Raw genomic sequence first — 21,243 nt, forward strand, 5'->3', positions numbered from 1 at the left:
GAGGGGGGGGGCGGGTCTCCCTTCAATCTCCTCTTCAGGAGGTCAAACGCAGGCTCAATTAAGAAGAGCTTCTCCTCTACCCAATGATTTGGGGTCATGCTGAAGCTCATCGCAATTAGCTGCGGCTCATCTCTGGACAAAATCCAATCGTGCCTCGGCGTCTTTGTGCAGAACGCGTACGACATGGCCGAGCTCCAGAAGTCTCTGCAGCCCAGCCCGGCCCAGTCGGTGCAATACTGTCGATCCCGGGCGCTGCACCACCCGCCGCCGCCGGCGCCGGCGCATCACCAGCACCACCTCCACCTCCTCCACCAGGCCTCGACGCCCCCGGCCTGCGTCCAGCCGCCGGACCCCCTCAGCAGGACGGCCAGCTCCGCCACGCCGCCCCCGTCGGCGTCCGCCTCGGGGACGGCCTGCGGGCCGCGGCGGGACGTGCCGCCCGCGCGCTTGCCGGCCCAGGGGCAGCCCCCCCGGCTGGGCCGGCGCTCGCTCTCCTTCTCCAGCCAGGATCTGGCCCGCTACCTGTGCGAGATCATCCGCGACGCCGACCAACACCCGGACACGGGGCCCTTCGACTCCCTGCAGGTCTTCTCCACCGAGGGCGGCGGCTCCCCGGCGGGCTCGCTCAGCTCCTTCAGCTCGGCGGGCTTGGACGCCGGCGACGGGGCGGCCGACGGCCGGCGCGAGGAGACGCTCGGGGAGTGGGGGCCGCGTTTCGAGAAGCTGAGGGCGCTGTACGAGCGGGCCGAGGCCAGTGACCTCTAAGCGCAGGGGACCCTCTCGAGGGGGAAAGGTGACCCTCACGCAAACACACACACACACACACATACAGACTCTCGATGTTATTTGCTGTCAATCAATCACCTGGATAATGGAACGTGCCATTTGAGCACTGACTTGGGATGGGCCGGCGGACCCACGCCGTCGCCGTCATGGACGTCAACCGAGGGCCCTTAAATGTGAAAACAAATCTTTTTTATATATGTATATATGTATGCAGGCACAGCAGAGACACCTAAAAATGTATTTTTGGCCTCTTTGCCTGTTTCTTGTTGTGTAAATAATCACCAAATGGCCACTTTATTAGGTACACAGACAAGCACGCATATGTAATGGGATGGGGGTGGATTTGATCTGTTCCTGGGTCAAAACCATCAAAAACATAACTACTCAGCACATTGGTCAGAAATGTGAGTGAAAGATTGTGAACAAATGAAAAGAATATTCATTGTTAAAAGAAAGAAATAGTCAAAACGTGGTGAGAAATTGAAAAGCGGTCAAATGAAAATGCGTGCGATGAAAATTTACTAAAAGATTGAAACGAAAATAGTAAAAATGTTTTGGAGAAAATATGAACAGCTTTTAAAATGACTTGATGATTGTTCTCGAGAGGCGAGTCCTTCACGTAACGGTTTGCCAGTGGGCTTTTTTCAACCTTGATTTGGAATCGTTAGCAACGGCTATGCTAACGTGTCACTTCACAGCATCTCTCCGACGTGGAACAGTTTTGCTCACGATGATCTTTTTGTGTGACGGTTCTGAAAGGGAGCTTTTTTTCTACCTTTTTTTTGAGTCCTCATGTTTGCCCAGGAACAGACTGTCCACCTGCATTATTCCCTTTGTTATTTTTTTTTTCTTGCTACAAATCTCTTCTGTGCCAAATAAACTGACCCAAGATGGCGCGTGACACGTTTACAAGGAGTCGCGCGTGTCGACGGCGTGTTTTCTCACGCGACGTCTAGCTACTTGATCTTGCGCTCTCGTTCTTGTCTCCTTTTGCATTGCGACAGCCAGGGAACAAAGCGGCTGCTTGCAGAAGGACTGGCTGGCTGGCGGGCTGGCGGCAAAATAGCACATGCCAAAACGCTCAAGGACACGCGTGACACAAGCAGGTCGCCGTTCTGGCCCGGCCTCGTCTCGCTGCTTTGCCGCCGCGAAGAAAAGGTGATTGTTGTTATTGCGCTGATTAAAACAAAAATCATAAATGATCATCAAAGCAGCAAGAAGTTAATAATTGTGGCTCTTTGTTTTCCTCCTCACTCGTTTGCTTCTCCGATCGATGTTACCGAGAAAATGGATGACCCTTTTCATTCATTATGAAACCATTTGCACAATTTGGACCCCAACTCGTCTAAACGTTCTCTTCTGATTAATATTGCATTTGAGGAATATGGATGAAGGAGATGAACGCACCCATCTCAGGGGGTGGCCATTTTTACCTCTACCGCCCCCTGCTGGAGACGAGACTTGCCCCCAGGGCGAACATTGCCAACGTCAGGGCTCGCCTCTTTTCTGGGTTTGGTGACGAGATTTTCTCGAGTCAAGACAAAAAGCCCAGTCATTACAACCTTTGTGGTATTTATTGAAATTTTCCTCGTTTTCACAAATATTTGGAACAATTTTCAAGGGCCCATTTCCATTCAAAAACACAGAAACATTTTGCTGTATTTTTTAGTGGATTGTTTCTGCTAAGTGGCCATTTTTCCAGTAAAGCCCTTCCTCTCGTCTTGTACCCAATTTACCCAATTGCCGAGCTCGCAATGAAGAGAGCTGCAGGGAGCTGTTTTATCTCCTCGCTCACCTCCGCCTGCTGACCCCCTCAACCCCCAATCAATGACGGCAAAAACATTTAACAGGCCGCCAAGACAAACACCCCCACCGCTCTGCGTCGCAGCGTGTTTGCGAGGCAGGACAATAGCAAGATTGACAATGTCATCAAGTGCCTGATTTGTCGGTCCACCGAGGCGGGGGCAGGTTGTCCGTCGCACATCGTCACATGGAAGTATTCTTCAAATTGATGGAGAAAACTTATGCCACTGTTTCGATGTTTCGATGTCAACTGAAAAAGGTTTATGGAAAGAACTGCCTCAAGGCTACATGGACAAAAGTATTGAGACACTTCCAGGATAAAGGCCATAATAATGTGATGTCAAAAAAGTTCACCAACATTCAGCTTGATGACTCAGTCGAGCACTCTCGCCCCAAATTTATCCAAACATGTGGACAGCAAATGATGGATGAAGAGACGTGTCCCAAAACTTTTGTCCGTGCGGTTTTCACGAAGGATGTTTTTCTTTTGACTTTGGGTCTTTTCATTTCTTGCATTGTCATTTTGAGGGCACGCATGTTGTGCTTTTTCGCCCGACCTTGTACATAAGGAGAGGAAAAGATTCTTTACGTGACACACTCGCTCTTGCTGCCTGCGACAAACAGGAGAAAGCGAGAGCCAAGTGGAAAACAAACAAGTGAACAAAAAAAAAACTAAATCATTTTCTAAAAGTGGTGTGTGATGATGAGCTTTGAAGAGTTTTGTGCTTTGTATTTGCTCTCATTTGTTTTCCTCAATAAACTTCATTTGTTTGCACTGCTGCAAAATACAAAACATGCTTCTGTTGTTGGACCAATGTCAGCAACGTGGCTGGACTTAAACCTCGATATTGACATGAGTTGTATTTTTACATTTGACAATTTCTGCACTTTAAATCATTTTTAAGGGTTTTTTCCACACCAAAAAATCTCAACCCTTTCGACACGTTTTTAATCATTTTTAACATGTTTCATTTATTTCTTAAAATCTTTTTGCCATGCTTAAAAAACAATTGTCATCATGTTTTGAAAGCCACCGAATGATTTATTTCTTCCACGTTATAATCATTTCCTTTTCACGATCTTATTAAACACATTCCTTTTCCCCTTATGAAACAATTTTTAGAATCATTGCGGAGTTGCACTTCAGTTGTATTTAGCTGTTAGAATTGAATTGTTTTCACATTTTTGTTCTTGTATAAATATTCAAATGGAGTTTCTTTTATGCCTTATGATACATTGAAGTTTTATTTTTTCACCTTTTTCAAGTATTTGTCATTTTCTCCATTTTTTCCCGATCACCATTGTTTTGGCATCCTCCCTCATCTTAATGATTACTTATTTTATAGGATTTTATTTTCAAAGCGCAAAGCATCTGAGCAGTCAGTCATCACGACAAGCATCGGGCCGCCGCCGCCGCCGCCGCCGCCGCCGCCTGTCAATCACGTGCTGCGAAAGCCTGGCACGTTCTCCACTCGGGTCTTTTCCTTCCTCTCAACTCCCCTCAGCCGCCACAAAACTTCCTTTCATGCACAAGTGATGCAGCAGCAACACTCACTGGGGCTATTCTGGATTGCCACGGAGAATCAGCGGCGCAATTTCCTCACTGCTTCCATTATTCATGCCATTGTGTGTGCGTGCGTGCGTGCGTGCGTGCGTGCGACTGAGATGATTGGAGTGCAAGGTTGAAGCTTCGACTGATGAGAATAGCGGCAGTGAGGGGAAAGCAAAAACATGAGAGGCATCACAATATGGCTCCCTCGCCGGCTAATAGCGTTTCGCTAGCTTCCAGTAGTGTTGGCTCGTGAGTGAACGATATGAATGATTTTTTTTCACTGAACGAGAATTTCAGGTCATATGACTTCAACCAGTAGGTGTCGGTAATGCGCATTGAAGCTGGTGCCACCTCACCGTAAGTAAAACAAAACGAAGAAGAACATGACGTCACTACCCGTTCACCAACGAGTCGTGAATTGCATTTCCTGTTCACCAACTGAACGAACTGTGAGTGAACGAGTTAGTGAGTGAGTGATTTGCATTTCCAGTTCATCGCGAGAACGGATCAGTCAGGGAACCAATCCGGACTTTCCCGTTCGCGAACGAGGCAATGGGTCAACTACCTTCCCGTGCATCAACGGATCAGTCAGGGAACGGGTTGCGTCTCCCTCCTGGCGTCAACTATGTAAGGCAGAATGTCGATTTACGATTTGCCAAGGAAAGAAAGAAGCACTCAGTGAAACAGCACTTCTTTCAATATGTATACAGCAATTTCACATTCGATTGCTGGTTTGAATTGTACTTTTATTATTATTATTTTAATAAACATTTATGTTAAAACTTGTCTGGTGTTTTATTCCTTGTTTTTATATTCGCCAATTAAAACAAAAATCTGACATTTGGTTAAGTGCTTTATATGACACTATGTATGTGTTTTACGTTGTTATATATGAGTTGGAGTCCCCCAAAATAACAAATGTCGGCATAGCGGATTTTTTTCCCCAACCTTTTATTCAAACACAAACACATTCGGTATAATAACACCATTAACTACAATCCAACAAAAACAAAATAAAACATCAATGTACCTAATAGAGTGTCCGAGTGACGTCACAGATCAGACAGCCAATCAGGAAGTGGCCTGTTATTAGGTACATCTGAAAATGGCGGCGTACCTAATGGAGTGTCCAAGTGATGTCACAGATCCAACAGCCAATCAGGAGGTGGCCTGTTATTAGGTACACCTGAAAATGCCGGCGTACCTAATGGAGTGTCCAAGTGACGTCACAGATCAGACACCCAATCAGGAAGTGGCCTGTTATTTGGTACACCTGAAAATGGCGGCGTACCTAATGGAGTGTCCGAGTGATGTCACAGATCAACCAACCAATCAGAAAGTGGGGGTGAGGGCGGGTGTGGCACTTTTCACTTATACCAGGGGTGTCGACCTCCAGTCCTCGAGGGGCCGCGTTCCAACATGTTTTCCAAGTGACCCTCGTTAAGCGCACCTGCGTGAAAAGTTTTAGCTTCTTTCACGTTCCGCAGGAGCTAAAACTTTTCACGCAGGTGCACTTAACGAGGGAATCACAGGGACACTCCATTAGGTACACCGCCATTTTCAAGTGTACCTAATAACAGGCCACTTTATTAGGGAAATATCATGGTCAAAGGTCACAGGTGTCAAGCTCTAGTCCTCGGGGCCGCGTTCCAACATGGTTTTCAAGTGACCCTCGTTAAGCGCACCTGTGTGAAAAGTTTTAGCTTCTTTCACGTTCCGCAGGAGCTAAAACTTTTCACGCAGGTGCACTTAACGAGGGAATCACAGGGACACTCCATTAGGTACACCGCCATTTTCAAGTGTACCTAATAACAGGCCACTTTATTAGGGAAATATGGTCAAAGGTCACAGGTGTCGAGCTCTAGTACTGGGGGCCGCGTTCCAACATGGTTTCCAAGTGACCCTCGTTAAGCGCACCTGCGTGAAAAGTTTTAGCTCCTTTCACGTTACGCAGAAGCTAAAACTTTTCACGCAGGTGCACTTAACGAGGGTATCACACAGACACTCCATTAGGTACACCGCCATTTTCAGGTGTACCTAGTAACAGGCCACTTTATTAGGGAAATATCAACGTCAAAGGTCACAGGTGTCAAGCTCTGGTCCTGCGGGCCGCATTCCAACATGTTTTCCAAGTGACCCTCGTTAAGCGCACCTGTGTGAAAAGTTTTAGCTCTTTTCACGTTCCGCAGGAGCTAAAACTTTTCACGCAGGTGCACTTAACGAGGGAATCACACAGACACTCCATTAGGTACACCGCCATTTTCAAGTGTACCTAATAACAGGCCACTTTATTAGGGAAATATCATGGGCAAAGCTTAACTGAAAGTGAAAAGTGCCACACCCGCCCTCACCCCCACTTTCTGATTGGCTGTTTGATCTGTGACGTCACTCGGACACTCCATTAGGTACACCGCCATTTTCAAGTGTACCTAATAACAGGCCACTTTATTAGGGAAATATCATGGGCAAAGCTTAACTGAAAGTGAAAAGTGCCACACCCGCCCTCACCCCCACTTTCTGATTGGCTGCTTGATCTGTGACGTCACTTGGACACTCCATTAGGTACACCGCCATTTTCAGGTGTACCTAATAACAGGCCACTTTATTAGGGAAATATCATGGGCAAAGCTTAACTGAAAGTGAAAAGTGCCACACCCGCCCTCACCCCCACTTTCTGATTGGCTGTTTGATCTGTGACGTCACTCGGACACTCCATTAGGTACACCGCCATTTTCAGGTGTACCTAATAACAGGCCACCTCCTGATTGGCTGTTGAATCTGTGACATCATTTGGACGCCCCATTAGGTACGCCGCCATTTCCAGATGTACCTAATAACAGGCCACTTCCTGATTGGCTGTGTGATCTGTGACGTCACTCGGACACTCTATTAGGTACATTGTTTTAATTTTGTATTTGTTGGATTGTAGTTAATGGTGTTATTATACCGTTAGTGTTTGAATACAAGGTTGAAAAAAAAATCCGCTATGCCGACATTTGTTATTTTGGGGGACTCCAACTCATATAACAACGTAAAACACATACATATTGTCATATAAAGCAGTTAACCAAATGTCCGATTTTTGTTTTAATTGGCGAATATAAAAACAAGGAGTAAAACACCAGACAAGTTTTAACATAAATGTTTATTTAAAAAAATATTAAAAGTAAATTTCAAACCAGCAATCCAATGTGAAATTGCAATAGATGTATTGGATAACAATATTTAGGCGTATATATGCATCCACGTTATTTGACGTGTTCTAAAACCAAGATGAGACAAAGAGAAGCATCATCTCCCCGTTGTTGCGTAACGGCGCATCCCTTCATGCAATAAAGTTAGCCGTTAGCTTGGAGAAAACGCGCATGAAAGAAGTGCTGTTTCACAAATCGTCAATCGACATTCTGCCTTACATAGTTCACTGACTGATCCGTTGATGGACGGGAAGGGAGTTGACCCATGAACTCGTTCGCGAACTGTAAAGTCAAGATTCGTTCCCTCACTGATCCGTTCTCGCGATGAACTGAACGGGAAATGCAATTCGCGATTCATTCGTAAACGGGAAGTTACGTCATTTTCTTCTTCGTTTTGTTTGCTCCAGCTTCAATGCGCATTACCGACACCTACTGGTTGAAGTCATATGAACTGAAAAAATAACTATTTTAGGAAGTGATTCATTCACTGAAAATATTCGTTGAACGATTCGTTTGAACGAATCTTTAGAGTGAACTGATTCTAAAAGAACTGGAATGCACATCACTAGCTGCTTGGTGGCACTTTGCTTATACGTGCTACCAATGTTTGTTAGCATTTAGCGAGCGCTTTCAAGCCCAGTTGCAACTACGAAGCACTGATGCGGTCAAATGAGTTTCCTCACTTTCATAGCATCTTGCTTGCCTTTCACAAGCCATTTGCTAGCACGTGAATTTGACATTTGCCAGACTATTGCTAATGTTTAGGTAGCCTCTCACTAGCAGTTCAGCACTCAGATGCTGTAGTGGTTCACAAATCACTGCTAGCCTTTTGTTCATATTTTGTCTGTCTGGCAGTAAAATACTGTAGTTTGGACCTCACATTAATCTAACCTCAACAAAAAAGTCACCGTCACTGACTCACAACATATTTGCATTTCCATAGCCATTGATGGCGCCACCAAAGTGCACTCCTTTAAAGAAGGAAAAGTGAATGGATTTTCTTGTGCATTGTCCACAGGTGCCAAACATATGTGCTTCTTGGTCCACACACAAAGTGTGCGTCAGCTTCTGTCATCCTACGAGTTCTTCTTGGCTTTCTTCTTGACTCGGTACACATGGAAGGTTTTGTTCTGGAAGGTTCTTTTGAACAAGGCGGCGTATTCCGGCGAGTCCGTCTTGACGGCGTCGCAGAACCGCGGGTGGGCGGCGGCCACCAGGTCGGCGTCGTTAGCCCCTTCGCCGTCCATGATCTGATTGGACAAAAGGACATCATGTGACCGTCACAAACAGGACGATCTGGTGTTCGTTTCGAAGTGAGGGATGTGGACCCACGTGTCCGTTGGCCAGGTCCAGCAGGTCTCTGAGGCGACATCCTCGCCGGTGGCGGCGCTCGTAACAGATGGAGTTCTCCAACACCACGTAGTGGGCGCCCAGCCCTTGCAGGATGGCGTGGACGTCCTGCGGAGAGCGCCGGGCGTACACCTGGTACACCTCCAAGGCAAAGCGGGACAACCAGCGTGAGGCGGCGGCGGCCATTATTGTCTTTCTTCACTAGTGTTGCTTTTCAAAATGACCAGGCTTTTTTAGCAAAAAATAAAGAAATGACCATGTTTTCGAGAAACGGTGTCCTTAAAACTTTTCTTCGGAATGATTATTAATACTCTCTAATTTAATCACATTATGAATGTCCCATTATTCCCATTCAAGGAGGACATTTGGAACTTGACATTTGGGACATTTCACTGTGTTTTTTTTGGGGGGGGGGGCTCCATCATTAAAGACACCAACATCTGTCCGGTAAGGTGGAAAAACGTTTGATTTCCTCTGGCGGGCCAATTACGCCAACTGCACTGAAAAAGGCCTTTGGGGTTTGTTTGATTTCTTTTCTTCCAGATGTTGATGAGGAACAAAGCTCAGTTGAGGTTCTCCGCGGCGACAGACAAGAAGACCTTGGCTGCGTGTCGGCTGCGTCACTGATTGGCCCCGCCCGGGTGGCCACGTGTCGCTACCTGTTTGGTCCGGTCCCTCAGGTCGGCGTCTTCATAATGCGGGTGGTTGGTGATGATTCGCCCCGTGCACAGTTTGATGCCGGCCAGCAGCTGCATGCTTCCCGCCAAGACGGCACGCCCCGGCGTCTTTGTGCTGCCGACAGATTAAAGAGAGGACGTGGCCGCCTTTGAGACACGACGCGACGCGGCCGGCGGAAAGAGAGAAAAGGAATCTGTAAGGTGTTTGTTCACGTTGTCGTCTCTGTTGCGGAGGCCACGTGAGCTTGAAGTGGTTGTTTTAAATGGCGAGAAGTTGAAAAGCTAACCTTATTTTCAAACCCTACGTGGGCGCAAAATGGAAGGCAATGCTGTACGTATTTCCCGCTGTTCCATCTTGAACGCCCGCAGTGTCAAATAATGACTTGCATCAGGCGACAAATTCAAACGAGCATTTTTCCAAATGACAAAAAACGTCGGCGCGAAGGCATCCATCTTTCATTTCGCTCCTTGTTAGGCGGCGCGGCTTGAAGTCAGTGTGATTTCCCGCGCACAGAAGCTAATAACTCAGCTCAGCCGCCGCGGCCGTAAGACGAGCCTCCTTCGCCGCCGTAACGCTTTCATCCGGAATGTAATTAGCGCGGCGGGCAGGCTTAGCCCCTCCCCGCCCGAGTAATTCCGCGCAACCCGTATAATCCTGGCAGCCTAATGGGATTAGCTCCTGAGGCGAGGCGCACGCACACACATTTTAGCATGAGCAGCCGCCGTAATCACGACAATCGGTGTAACGACGGCGTCGTTGCGAAAACACGGTGGCGACGCTCAAATTAGTCACACGCAAACATCAGATCGAAAAGAGCTGGGTGCAGTTGAACTCTCCGCTAAACAAATCATCAGCACGTGCCAAATCGACTTCAGCGAGCACCGCTGCGAAAGCCCGACTCGCTTTCGAAAGCCTCATTTTAAACGCCGACCGTGTCGAAAGCTTCATTTCAGAGCCCGTAAGTCGACTTGAATTCGTCGAAGCCTATTATGAAAGTCGCAGACCGAGCCTGACTCGGGCCGGCAAACCGCACGATACGCGCAAATGAAAGCGTGGCTACCTGAGCTACGTTGCGACTTGCTTGCTAACCAAAACAGCAGCATGTCAGCAGTCCCTCAGAGCAATTAAGTGAGAAGTCTGCACTTGAGTAGTGAGACAGCCGCTGGAAAGTGCACAGCAGCCGCAGCCAGACTTCCAGAGCCCATATCCCACCAGGCCGGCGCTCTTGATCAGCAGCCCGGCCAAGGAGACCCTCGTGGCGGGGGGGACGAGAGTGGGCGGCACGGGGGGGGGGGCTACCGGAGCACTGCCAGAAGATGGGTCTCTTCCAACAACTACCATTTTTTATTCATCAAGACCCTTGGGCTCTCATCAGTCAGGGGCCACCCGCACACACACACACACATGCACACACACACGCACACACAATGCACACACACACACACACACACACGGCCTAATCAAGAACATCAAACAAAGTAGGGAAACTAATAAGATTTGCTTTTGATGTCAGAGATGACGATGATGGTGTGTGTGCGTGTGTGTGTGTGTGTGTACCTAATCCAGGTCATGAGCTCCACAGTGTCTGGATCGTAGAACTCCCTCAAGTCAGACAGCTCCTCCACCATCTTGGGCCAGAACTGCAGGCGACGATGAAAATGATGTCGTTATGCCCCAAAAAAACAAACGTTGTAGTGAGTCATTGCGGCTAAGTGGCGCCCAATATGCAAAAAAAGTAAAACAAAATCATTAGCGACGTTAAGCAATACCTTCATTAAAAATAGCTGGCATTGAAAATAAAAACCAAATTTGCAAATGAATGGCAATTTGAAAAGTGTAGCGTATCGGACTAAAGTCTTTTTCTGTGTGCGGGCGCACAATGGTAGCCGCAGCAGCAGCAGCAGAATGAAAATGCTTGAAGGTGTTGCTGCTTCTTCTTTGCCTGTTGCTTATATACAAAAATATTGCTGGTATTACGAGATGACAGTCACATAATAGCAAGCGGGGGGAAAAAGAATAAAAGGACTTGGTGGCGCGTTGAAGGCACACAATGGCTGCTTCTTGTTTGTGTATTGTTGTGTTGTGCTACCTTGTAAGAGAGGAAGGCCAAGACGGCGGCGGGCGCGGCGTAGCGGACCAACGTCAGCTGGCGGACGGAGGACACACAGCAAAGAGGCGCAAGTCACTCAAGGGCAAACCTAAGAGCCACACTGCCCCCTGGTGGCCGCAACCCTGCACTTGGCACGTCGGCAGTCTGGACGCCTTTGGGAATGAATGATGCGCTCGCTCGCTCGCTCGCTGACTCAATTATTCTCCCCGTAAATTGGTTATAAAAGGTACCTGCGGGTACATTGAGCGTCTGTCTTGAAAGCCTAATTCTACCTTAACTGAAATTGTTAAATGTTTGGCATGACTCGTCAACTCCCAACTCTGATGAAATAAAAAAAAATAAAAATCAGAAAACCAAATGGTGTCTGGAAAGCCCAGTTGAATCCCTGCTCTTCCCTTATTTGGAAACGGCAACTCTGGCTCGCCATGTTTGAAGATGCAATCTTTGCTTCAAATTGTAACTTTTTCAAAGTGTAACTTTTTGAAACTCCAAATCTGGCTCCCACTTCAACTCTGCCAGTCTTCTTTGAAAAGCTCTCGGCCATTCTCATTCTTCCTCCCTTCATTTGAAAGCGATGCCTTTGCGACTTGAAACCCAAATCAAAAGTCCAAAGCCTCATTGGTGGGAATCAAATTGAGGTGTTCACACTGACCGTGACTTTGGTCTTGCATCGGAGCGCGTGAAGGAGCACGGCCCAGACGTCCCTCCCGCACACGCCGTACGCCGCCACGGCACACATATGTCCCGTCCAGATGTACTTCATCCTGCTCGGTGAAAAGAAGAAACCGGTTGAAGGCGTACAAACAATGGGAAAGCTTGTCGAAAACAAACTTTTTCAATATGCAGAAGCGAAAGGGAAGAAAAAAAAAAACCAAAAAACAAGAAGCGCAGTCTGCCTGCACTTTTGGCCTCCTGCTCTTCATCAGCACTTACAGGGAGCCAAAAAATCCAATTTGTCAGTTCGTGTGCAGTCTGGCTCTGTGCTGCTGTTTAATGCTTTCACACACACACACACGCACACCCAACACACACACACACACACACACACACACACACACACACACACACACTTTGCTGAAGTTGCGGGTGAAAACGTTTGAATTCAAGTCTAATTCTGCCTTGGACAGTGACTTTTTAATCCTAAATCCTAATTTTGAAAGGCTAATTGGAAAAGCCCGTCCAAATTTGAAACACTTGAAAGCCTTATTTGAATGTGGAATTTGAAAGCGCGCGCACAGCCCAGCTTGCAAATGAAAGCCGACAGGACGGCCGTTTTCAATATTTGAAGCCCTACCCAGCCTATCCTTGAAACCCTAACCCTTGTTTAAACCCTAGGACTGTTCTGATTTTGGTGCATCAAATGCAGTGCGCTCGAGTACTCGGCATTGCTTATCAACGTCATAAATTCGTTTTTTTTCCGATATAATTTTGAGATGTCCTCCTTTGTTAGCGGTCATTGAACGCACCTCGAGCAAACGAGCAGATGCAGGCTTTTAGTGAACCAGGCAGACAATGCCATTTGAAAGCGAGACTCCGCCTTCAAGACTTCATTTGAAGCTCCCATGCCGGCGCCAAAGCTGGAACACGTGAGCGACTCCGTCTAGAATGCGCGGCACGTTTGTAACGAGCTGCGAGATTCTTGAAATGAATCCGACACAAAGCAAAAGTCACAACTCCAATTATCGCCTTCTCCGCTTTTGCAGTTGTCAGCGCAATCGCTTCGTCACGGAGGAGCTACACGGAGTGACGCGCACGGACGTACTCATCCACGTGCTTTCATTGCGTACGTTATGAAACGACAACGCTTTCAGAATCATAAGAGAAGCTCGGCGCCGGGCGATGTTGCTGCGGTTGCCGTGACAACGGCCAGGCGCCACTCAACAGAAGAGGCGAGAAGAGGGCTCTCGGGTTCAGGCGCAAGGTTTGGCCGTTGGCGTTTGGACCCGAGGAAGGCGTCGTGCTGTGTGCCCAATTGGCGGGAGGGGCTTACGTTACCTTTGGAGGGCACCCGAGGCACACATACTAACTTGGCGGCGAAAAGTCAAAAGTGTATTGAGAGCAAGAGGATAAAATGCTAAGTTTTTGCCATCACCTCATGGTGCTGAGGGCCAGCAAGCCATAGAAGAGCGTGTGCAGCAGGTTGTAGGCCACGTCCGGACGAAAGGATGCCACCGCCGGACCCTCCGCAGCGCCACCTTTTGTTCTGTAGGGAGAGGGGCTAGTTGGTGGTAGCGACTCAATGGCCGGCGGCGGACTGCTTGGGGTTCCCTCGGGGTGCACCTGAGGTTGCGTAGAGCCGCCAGCGCCAGGGCGCCGCCCATCAGCACCAGCGTGAGGGCGTAGGGGCCCAGCAGGAGGCTGGCGGACAGACGCTCTAAAGTGTCCAATGGCAGCGCTCCGAAGGCCTCCTCGCACAGATACAGGTTGGCGTCAAAGTCCCTGGAAGAAAAAAAATGATAAGTCACGTCAACAATTGTGCCTTTGTAACGTTCTGGGCTGGGGCGGACCGATATGAAACATTTCTGGACCATTTTCACAAGAGCTTTTAATAATGCCGCTTGTATATTTTGTGCCAGCAAGATATGGCGCACACGTGTGAATATCACAATAAACGTGGCATCGCGCGCCAGCTGCTGAATAATTGAAGGGCCGCTGGCTCGCAGAGAGCCGCCGTTATCTCGCCAGCGACGACGCACCAAGCTAATCGATGGAGCGAACGCTCATCTATTATTCACGCGCGCAGGTGCCGTGGCGTCGGAGGAATAAAACGCACGACGACGGACGAGAGGAGAGCCCGAAGAGAGGAGCGCCGGGCGCGTTTGCCGTTCCTACCTCGTCGGCCCCCGGGCAAACTTTGACTTGATGAATTTAAAGATGTGCTCGTCAGATCGCAGCCGCAGCGCTTTCTGCAAACACACGCGCATGCAGATAAGGTTGGCAATGAAATAGAAATACAAAAACAAACTTGCCTCAAAACTACCCATGTCAGATGAAGAGTGGCCTCCAGAGTGTGTTTACTCAACTGCAGAGGGGAGGGAGGGAGGGAGGGAAATGGATTTTTGCCGCTCGCTTGTAATGAACCAGTAATTCACTGCTGCCGTGAACGTTTGTGTTCATTAAGTGGAATGCAACTATTTACAGCAAAGCACTGTCATGGCTAACGGCTCCCTGTAGATGGTGGCGCTGAGTCGCTTTGTATGCTTGGCCCTCAAGTGCAAAACAGCGTCAGAGATAACTCAACGTAAGAGCAAATGAAAACAACAAAACGCAAGCAACCTTTGGAGCCTTTTCTTGCGGAAAAATGGATGTTGGAGAAAGGAAAGAAATGGCGGAGGACAACCTTGGTCAGGAAGTTGAAGGTGAAGGCGAGCAGGAGGACGGCGGTGCTGTGGATAATCAGCTTGAACACCCGCGCCGCGAAACCTCCCGTTTTCAGAGAACGCTGCCGCGGGAGCACAAAAATCAATTCACAAATTTTAGACAATGTTTCGAGAAATAATAAAGTTTGGTCATTTAGGGGACATTTTTTTACTCTTTTGTAGAATTTGCCCCAAATCACCGAAACCTACCTTATCTTAAGGGTCTATTTCTTCTGTATCATTAAAGCTTCCATTTTAGGAAACTAGCGTCTGAATGACTCATACTGCTTTTTTTTTTTTTTTTTTTTTTTTAAAGCGGCCTCCTTTCAATAAGTAACTTAGCATACATACATACATGAATGATTTAGAGCCTTGCGCCGTCTCGCTGCCACGCAAAATATCTTCCTAATTGTTGCCGCGATAAGATCGGATTGGAATAAATTACATTAAGACTTGACGGGGAAATGTGTTCCTGCTCGTAAAGTGGAATTATCGGCAGCTTAAACAAAGCCATGCTCTCGCATCCATTTTGCGCGCGTCTACGCACATGGACGTGACGCACGAGGAGGGCCGCCGCGATGAAGCTCAGCACCAAAGAGCCCAGGATCATGCCGTTGAAGAACTGCAGCAGCCAGACGCTCAGCAGAGCGCTCACTTGGACCAAGTACAGCGTGGTCACCTGGGAAGAAAAAAAACAAAACAAAATACAACACTCAGAGACAGAGCGGACCAAAAAAACACCTCAGTCAGTCAGTCAGTCACAAGAGGGCAGCAAATGACCATATATGCTCATATCATAGAACGGTACGTGTCGAGTCCAACCTGTGCGGTGGTGAGCACGTCCACACAGTCCAGCGTGTAGACGACGAGGGCCTGAACCAGGAAGATGAACTGGTTGAACTGCCAGGTCACGCAGAAGCACAAGCTGCACACGAACATCAACCACACCATCACCTTCTGCCCAGTGGAAGGAAAACACACGGAAAAGTCTTGATGCTGACGCCGTTACGGGAGTTAGCATTGGGCGTTAGCACGCGGGCGCGCACCTGCTGCAAAGCGCCCAGCCGAGGCCTCAGGTAGCACGTGATGGCGGCAACCTGTAGCGCCAAGAAGGGCAAAGACCAGTTTTCTCTCAGCGAGATGGTGAACTCCACACGAGTCGTGTCCACCCTACAAACACATGGACCTGGATGAACCTACGCAGATCAATACGGGCTCTGGATAAAAACCATGTGGGCTGAAGTGTTCCTATTGATTCGTCCAAGAAATGGGTTGTGTTGTTTTGATCTTTGTGGACATTAGATCAAAGAGAAGCTTGCTCGATTAATGAGGCTAACGTTTGCGGTGGAATGACTGCGGGCGGGCGGGTGGGAGTTTTGCTCAGTGCCCACCTGTTGAGGATGTACCAGATGGCGGCTAGCGCGCCCGCCGTCCACGAGCCAGCCAGAAGCCACGCTGTCAGGTACAGCGCCATCACGTAGACCGCTTGCAGCGAGAACACGCTGTAGATGTAGAAGTACATGGGCTCCAGGTATGACTGCAAAACATGCAACAAAATTGTCAGCATTACCCCCCGCCAAAGGTTTTCTACCAGTTTCACTTTTTCTTTTTAAATAGAAATGTTCACGTGGTCGTGCGTGTGTTACCTGTATGGGCAAAAGCCTGTAGAGAATGCTGAGAAGGACCTCCTGGTAGATGTTCATCCTCTGCAGGAGGTTGATGGTCCTCTTGGACTCTGTCAAGTTGTCGTGGATCAACTCTGACAATCCTGAGCAAAGAAAATCAATGAAAATCCAACATACAAAATACAATATTTGGCGGTCCGATTAGTACCAACTCCAAATTTACATTTAGATGAGACCGTCAGCGTAAGAAGCGAGGCTCTACAAATTCAACACCTGAAGTCGCTTTTACTGAGCTAAATGAAAATCACTCGACATGTCCGCCATGAGATAAATGTCTCAAGGAGCCCTGCTCAAAATAACACAGGAAGTGAGCCATGTTGTTTGAACGAAGCCATTTTAGGATTATTTCCTTCAAATCTCTGCGTGTGCGTGTGTGCCACAATACAGTAGTTCTTCCAGAACCAACATCTGCCATACTGCTGCGATTATTCCAAAGAGGCCCGCGGGCAGGTCTTGAAATGATTACAACATGTTTGCTGTGATTGAAACGATGTCTGATGCCAACTTGCGACATTCCAGCCACTTTGGGCTGCTCGATCCACCGGACAGCAACCGGACGCATTTTGCGTGAAACAGCGTCCACGTTTCCACCCGCACGCTTGGCTTTATCGCTCCCTCGTTCTCAAAATATTTCCCTTCATTAAACTTCCTCCTCTCTCCCGGTGACTTCATTCCTCTCCTCGCGTCCAGTCAGTCGATTAGCGAGTGTAGCGGAAAATTGCGGTAAAGAAGGAATTTTGATGACCGTGATGATGGGAACAAGGAGTCATTTTACCCACGTGCATCATTAGCAATTAACTGTTGACGTCGGGCTACAAAATGGAGGGCGTAGCCAAACTAATGCTAATGTGTCCTGCTAACGTAAGCTTGAAGCAAGTCAAATTGCTTTTGTTTTTGCACAACATTTGCAAACCTCAGTTGGCATTTTAGCAACCAGGTAAATGAAGATGTCACTTTTTGGTCATTTATGAAGAGAACATGTTTAGTCATGAACGATGGGTTAAAACATGCACATGACGACCTTTAGTTAGCGCTCAGCAGTCACACTGTAACATAGCTAATGCCTCTAATTCTCACTTGATTTGTCTTTGGTACGTTTGCTTTTACTCAAACAACAGAATTATAAAAGGTTATAAATGATGAATTGAGGTTTGCTAATATTGCTAGCATGAATTGATTTCACATTTCAGGTGTACCTTCCTGTATGGATGGGGCGTTCAACATTTGCTTGTAGTACGAGTAGTAAAGTCCACATTCGGTCCGGAAGGAGATCTCACGCTCTACCTCCTGTAAGAAAAATGTTGCCCAGTTCAGTTTAGCGTCTAAAATTTGCTTTGGCACTTCCTTGAAAAGCAGCTATCTAGCATCGACATACAGTACTTGCTACACCTTGTTAAGATGAACTAATGTGAGAAAGAAAGTTAAATATGTAAGGCTTTGTCGAAAATGCTGAATAAAAAAAAAAAAAAAAAAAAAGAGTCCCAATGGTCAAACCGTGTTGTCGTTTTAGAATTTGCGGGTTCTTCGGTTTGTTGGGCGCTACCGTGAGCTGTTGGAACCACAGCAGGTTCTCATGCAAGGCGTTGACACAGCAGGCCTGCGTCAAAGCCAGCAGGCCGGCCGTCGTCAGCCCTGTCGCCGTGGCAACAGTCCGTCGCCACCTCCACCGTGGAGCTAGTGAGCCGGATCCGGAGCTTCCCTCATCCTCCTCCTCTTCATCCTTGGTCGTACCCCGTCGCCGTTTGCGGAGCTCCATTACCATCAAGTGAAAAGCTCAATAGAAGAGTTCCCAATCAATCTGGAGGAAAGGTAAGAGCAGCGGCCGAGGTGTCTTCAAAGTGCTTCCAAATCGTTTCGTTTTTGAAGCTCCATGGCAGAGAAAACCCTCCTGAGAAATGAGCAGCTCCTTTACGACCTTCCGCTCCGCTTCACATTTAAAAAAAAAAAAAAAAACAGGGGAGCAGGTCAGGATCTGAAGCAGACGCGCTGGCCCTGGACTTGAATCCCCTCCGGTGCCTTCGTGGTGTCTTGTTGAGGCCCCAGTAAAAAGAAAAAGAAAGGGAGGGCTCTGCCAGAAGTTGAAGTGCAGGACGAGGATGGAAAAGTGGGAAGCCAGTGGACTGTGGCTCGCCTGACCTTTTATAAGAATAGGATTGAGGGAGGGAGGTAATGGGGGGAACGTTTGGGAACGCCAGCGCACTTGTGGATGTGTCGTCCAGCTGCGTCCCAAATTAACTCCCTGTTGCGAGCCACGTGGACATGGCTAGCGGCACACAATCAAAGTGGGCTTGGCCTAAATGAACTGCACTGCTAATTGTGTGTCATTCCGCAACAAAATGCTGCAGAGTTATCATGCAACACAAATGTACTATTATTTTCATCAAAGCATCCTCCCTCGGAGACTTTTAAAACCCCCCGCCGCTCACTTTGTACCGCAAACAAGGACATTAATCACTAAAAAAATATTTCTCATAAAAATACTCATCTAACAATAAGCTTAAGTGATGAACTTTCCAGCTTCTGTCCTTGTTACCCGTGCGGCTAAGAAACTCGATGTCCCATGAGAAAGTGAGTGTAAATGTCGAAAACATGTGATGCTTTTTTTTTTTTTTTCCAAGGTTGGAAAGTAACAGAATTTATATACAATTCCATCTAAAAAGGATTTAAACTAAGATATGACATAGCGGTGGAGCTTTTAAGGTTCTTTTGTAGCAAAAGAACAAAAGTGTTGGAGGTCTGATATTTGCATAACATCTTCTTGGAGCGTGAGCGTGTGAGCGTGTGTGTCCATGAAGAACAGAGTGCACTGCCAATGATGATGTCAACTCCAAACACGCTGTGTCCACTCTGTTACCGTGGTAACACAGTCAGCGCTACAACAACAACAAGCTCAGGCTTGGTTGCAATACTACCTTTTTTTCTTCAATCCCACCGAAGGTTCTGAACACATAAACACATGTCTAACGGATCAAAACAAATTAAAAAGTGAGCAGGCGGCAGCTGTGTCCGTTAGCGAGAGCACTAAAGCGGGCTTAATGTTAGCACGGCTTGCAAGAATTGCCGTTTGCCCACCTTGATGTTGGAGAACCACAGGTCGTTCTCGTGCAGCGTGGCCATGTACATGCAGCACAGCAGGCCCAGGCCCACCGACACCGACCAGCCCACCGACGTGCACACGATGGACCCCCACGACCAGTCACCTGCGGTTGAGGATCATGAGGAGGAAACGTCAAGAGACCGTACCAAATCATAATTCTCATCTTTCAATTGTATGATTGAACTTTTGGGTGAACTTTACCCACAGAGAGGTGTGGCAGGTATGTGAACCTGGAACTCACCCTGCAGGAGGTCGTCCTGGTGATGATGATGATGCTGGGGGCAACAGTTGGACTGATGGGGCTGCTGAGGCTTCCAGTCGGCAGCGGTGCTCTGGGGGGGGCACTTAGCCCGGCTGCCCTTCCTGTGGCGCAGCGCTGCCATGATGCACGGCCCTGCCACAGATCCAAATGTAAGCAACGACGCCACCTTGTGTTTGTTTTCGAAACTGACTGTGGTCGATTGGATGAGTTTGTGGAATATTTGGGGGGCTATAAAGGAGATTAGATTAAATCTAAAATAGCGTTTTGGTACACAAGATTGATCTAAAATCTCATATGTGGCTTATGCTAACTAATAAGGCGAGATTGTTGTGATTTGGCGAGCATTGTGGCACCGCGGCGCGCGTTCCCGTAAGAAAAACAAACGAACACGCACCGGGAAAAACAAACGTACGCGTCCGAACCGCAGCCCGAGGAACGTCCACTTAGGCGGCTCTCGTCTGCTTTCTACCGGTCTTGGTTAGCTCCACGGCCCATTCATATCCATCTCACCTGCCTTGAGAACACACACACATTCATTGCTTTAACTGGCTTTTCACCTCCCGGGGTTCGATTGAGTATTCACGCCGGAACCCGACGGGATTGCCTTCAAAATAAAAGCAAAGGTCTTCCTAAAATTCAATTATACTCACAACTTGCTATCGATGGTATTGTTTTCCTTTAATGAAAGCTATTCCATATACCAAAGCGTGATCAAAGAGTGCGCACAGCAGTTTTTAAACTACATTTCACAAGTGAGTCCATTTTATTTTGTCCTCCGTCATTGTCACGGCTCTATCCGGTGCATGAAGACAATAGAAACTGTCAAAATGAGCTAAAAAGCCTCACCGTCATGTGCCAGGTTTTCTCGTCAAAATATTTGATATATTTTGAATTATTTCACACATGTTAACCGACACTGTGCCCATGAGGCCCATGGTTGTAATTTGCAGTGATGAGTTATGCTAGCATTACATGTAGCAGTGGTGCAAAGCTAATGCCAAGTCATCTTTTTTGGTCGATTTGCAATACAGAGCATGATTGTGCTGCAGTGTCAGTCCATGCACTTAATGAGTGTTTGTCAGCGCTCCTTGCCTTTTTCCTGCTCTCTTGTAGGGCACAAAGGGTGGGTGCCCCATGAATTCTTCTTGGCAACAAATGACAAACCTATCAAAGAATTTCAGTGGCCTCACAAGACTCGAGAAGGCAACCATTGCATGCCTAGCAATGTCGATGGCATTTGAGTTTGTCGTTGCCACTCCTCGTCTAATTCTCTGCAATGCAACGCGATATGCATTTTGTCTGGCAACAAGTGACACAACCAGAAACGAAACCATCCATTATCCTCACCGCTTCTTCTCAGCAGGGTC

General features: G+C 47.7%; 2 protein-coding genes across 5 annotated transcripts in view; one reads left to right on the top strand and one right to left on the bottom strand.

Moving 5' to 3' along the window:
- si:ch211-186j3.6 (neural-cadherin) overlaps nt 1-3,382 on the top strand; it is a 109,212-nt gene extending 105,830 nt beyond the window's left edge. Inside the window, exon 39 of the mRNA XM_061276706.1 lies at nt 172-3,382. Coding sequence (XP_061132690.1) covers nt 172-765 — 594 coding nt within the window. The 3' untranslated portion in view covers nt 766-3,382. The remainder of the gene's footprint in view (nt 1-171) is intronic.
- Nucleotides 3,383-7,267: 3,885 nt separating this feature from the next.
- On the bottom strand, nt 7,268-20,468 carry dpy19l3 (dpy-19 like C-mannosyltransferase 3). 4 transcript variants are annotated; one of them, XM_061276516.1, is made up of 19 exons: nt 20,387-20,468; nt 19,856-20,008; nt 19,590-19,717; nt 17,714-17,804; nt 16,479-16,600; nt 16,224-16,369; nt 15,879-16,002; nt 15,655-15,789; nt 15,380-15,511; nt 14,814-14,915; nt 14,306-14,379; nt 13,754-13,912; nt 13,566-13,676; nt 12,126-12,237; nt 11,453-11,509; nt 10,921-11,003; nt 9,345-9,477; nt 8,668-8,826; nt 7,268-8,585 (listed from the first exon to the last, which is right to left on the bottom strand). In XM_061276516.1, the coding sequence occupies exons 2-19, from the start codon at nt 19,995-19,997 to the stop codon at nt 8,412-8,414; spliced, it is 2,184 nt and encodes a 727-aa protein (XP_061132500.1). In that variant the 5' UTR covers nt 19,998-20,008; nt 20,387-20,468; the 3' UTR covers nt 7,268-8,411. The 4 variants fall into 4 exon arrangements, with proteins under 4 accessions (XP_061132500.1, XP_061132499.1, XP_061132498.1 ...); XM_061276515.1 differs by having other exon boundaries at nt 20,289-20,462; XM_061276514.1 differs by having other exon boundaries at nt 20,271-20,462.
- Between the last annotated feature and the right edge of the window lie 775 nt (nt 20,469-21,243).

This window comes from Syngnathus typhle, linkage group LG4 (genome assembly GCF_033458585.1).
Source record: "Syngnathus typhle isolate RoL2023-S1 ecotype Sweden linkage group LG4, RoL_Styp_1.0, whole genome shotgun sequence".
NCBI lineage: Eukaryota > Metazoa > Chordata > Actinopteri > Syngnathiformes > Syngnathidae > Syngnathus > Syngnathus typhle.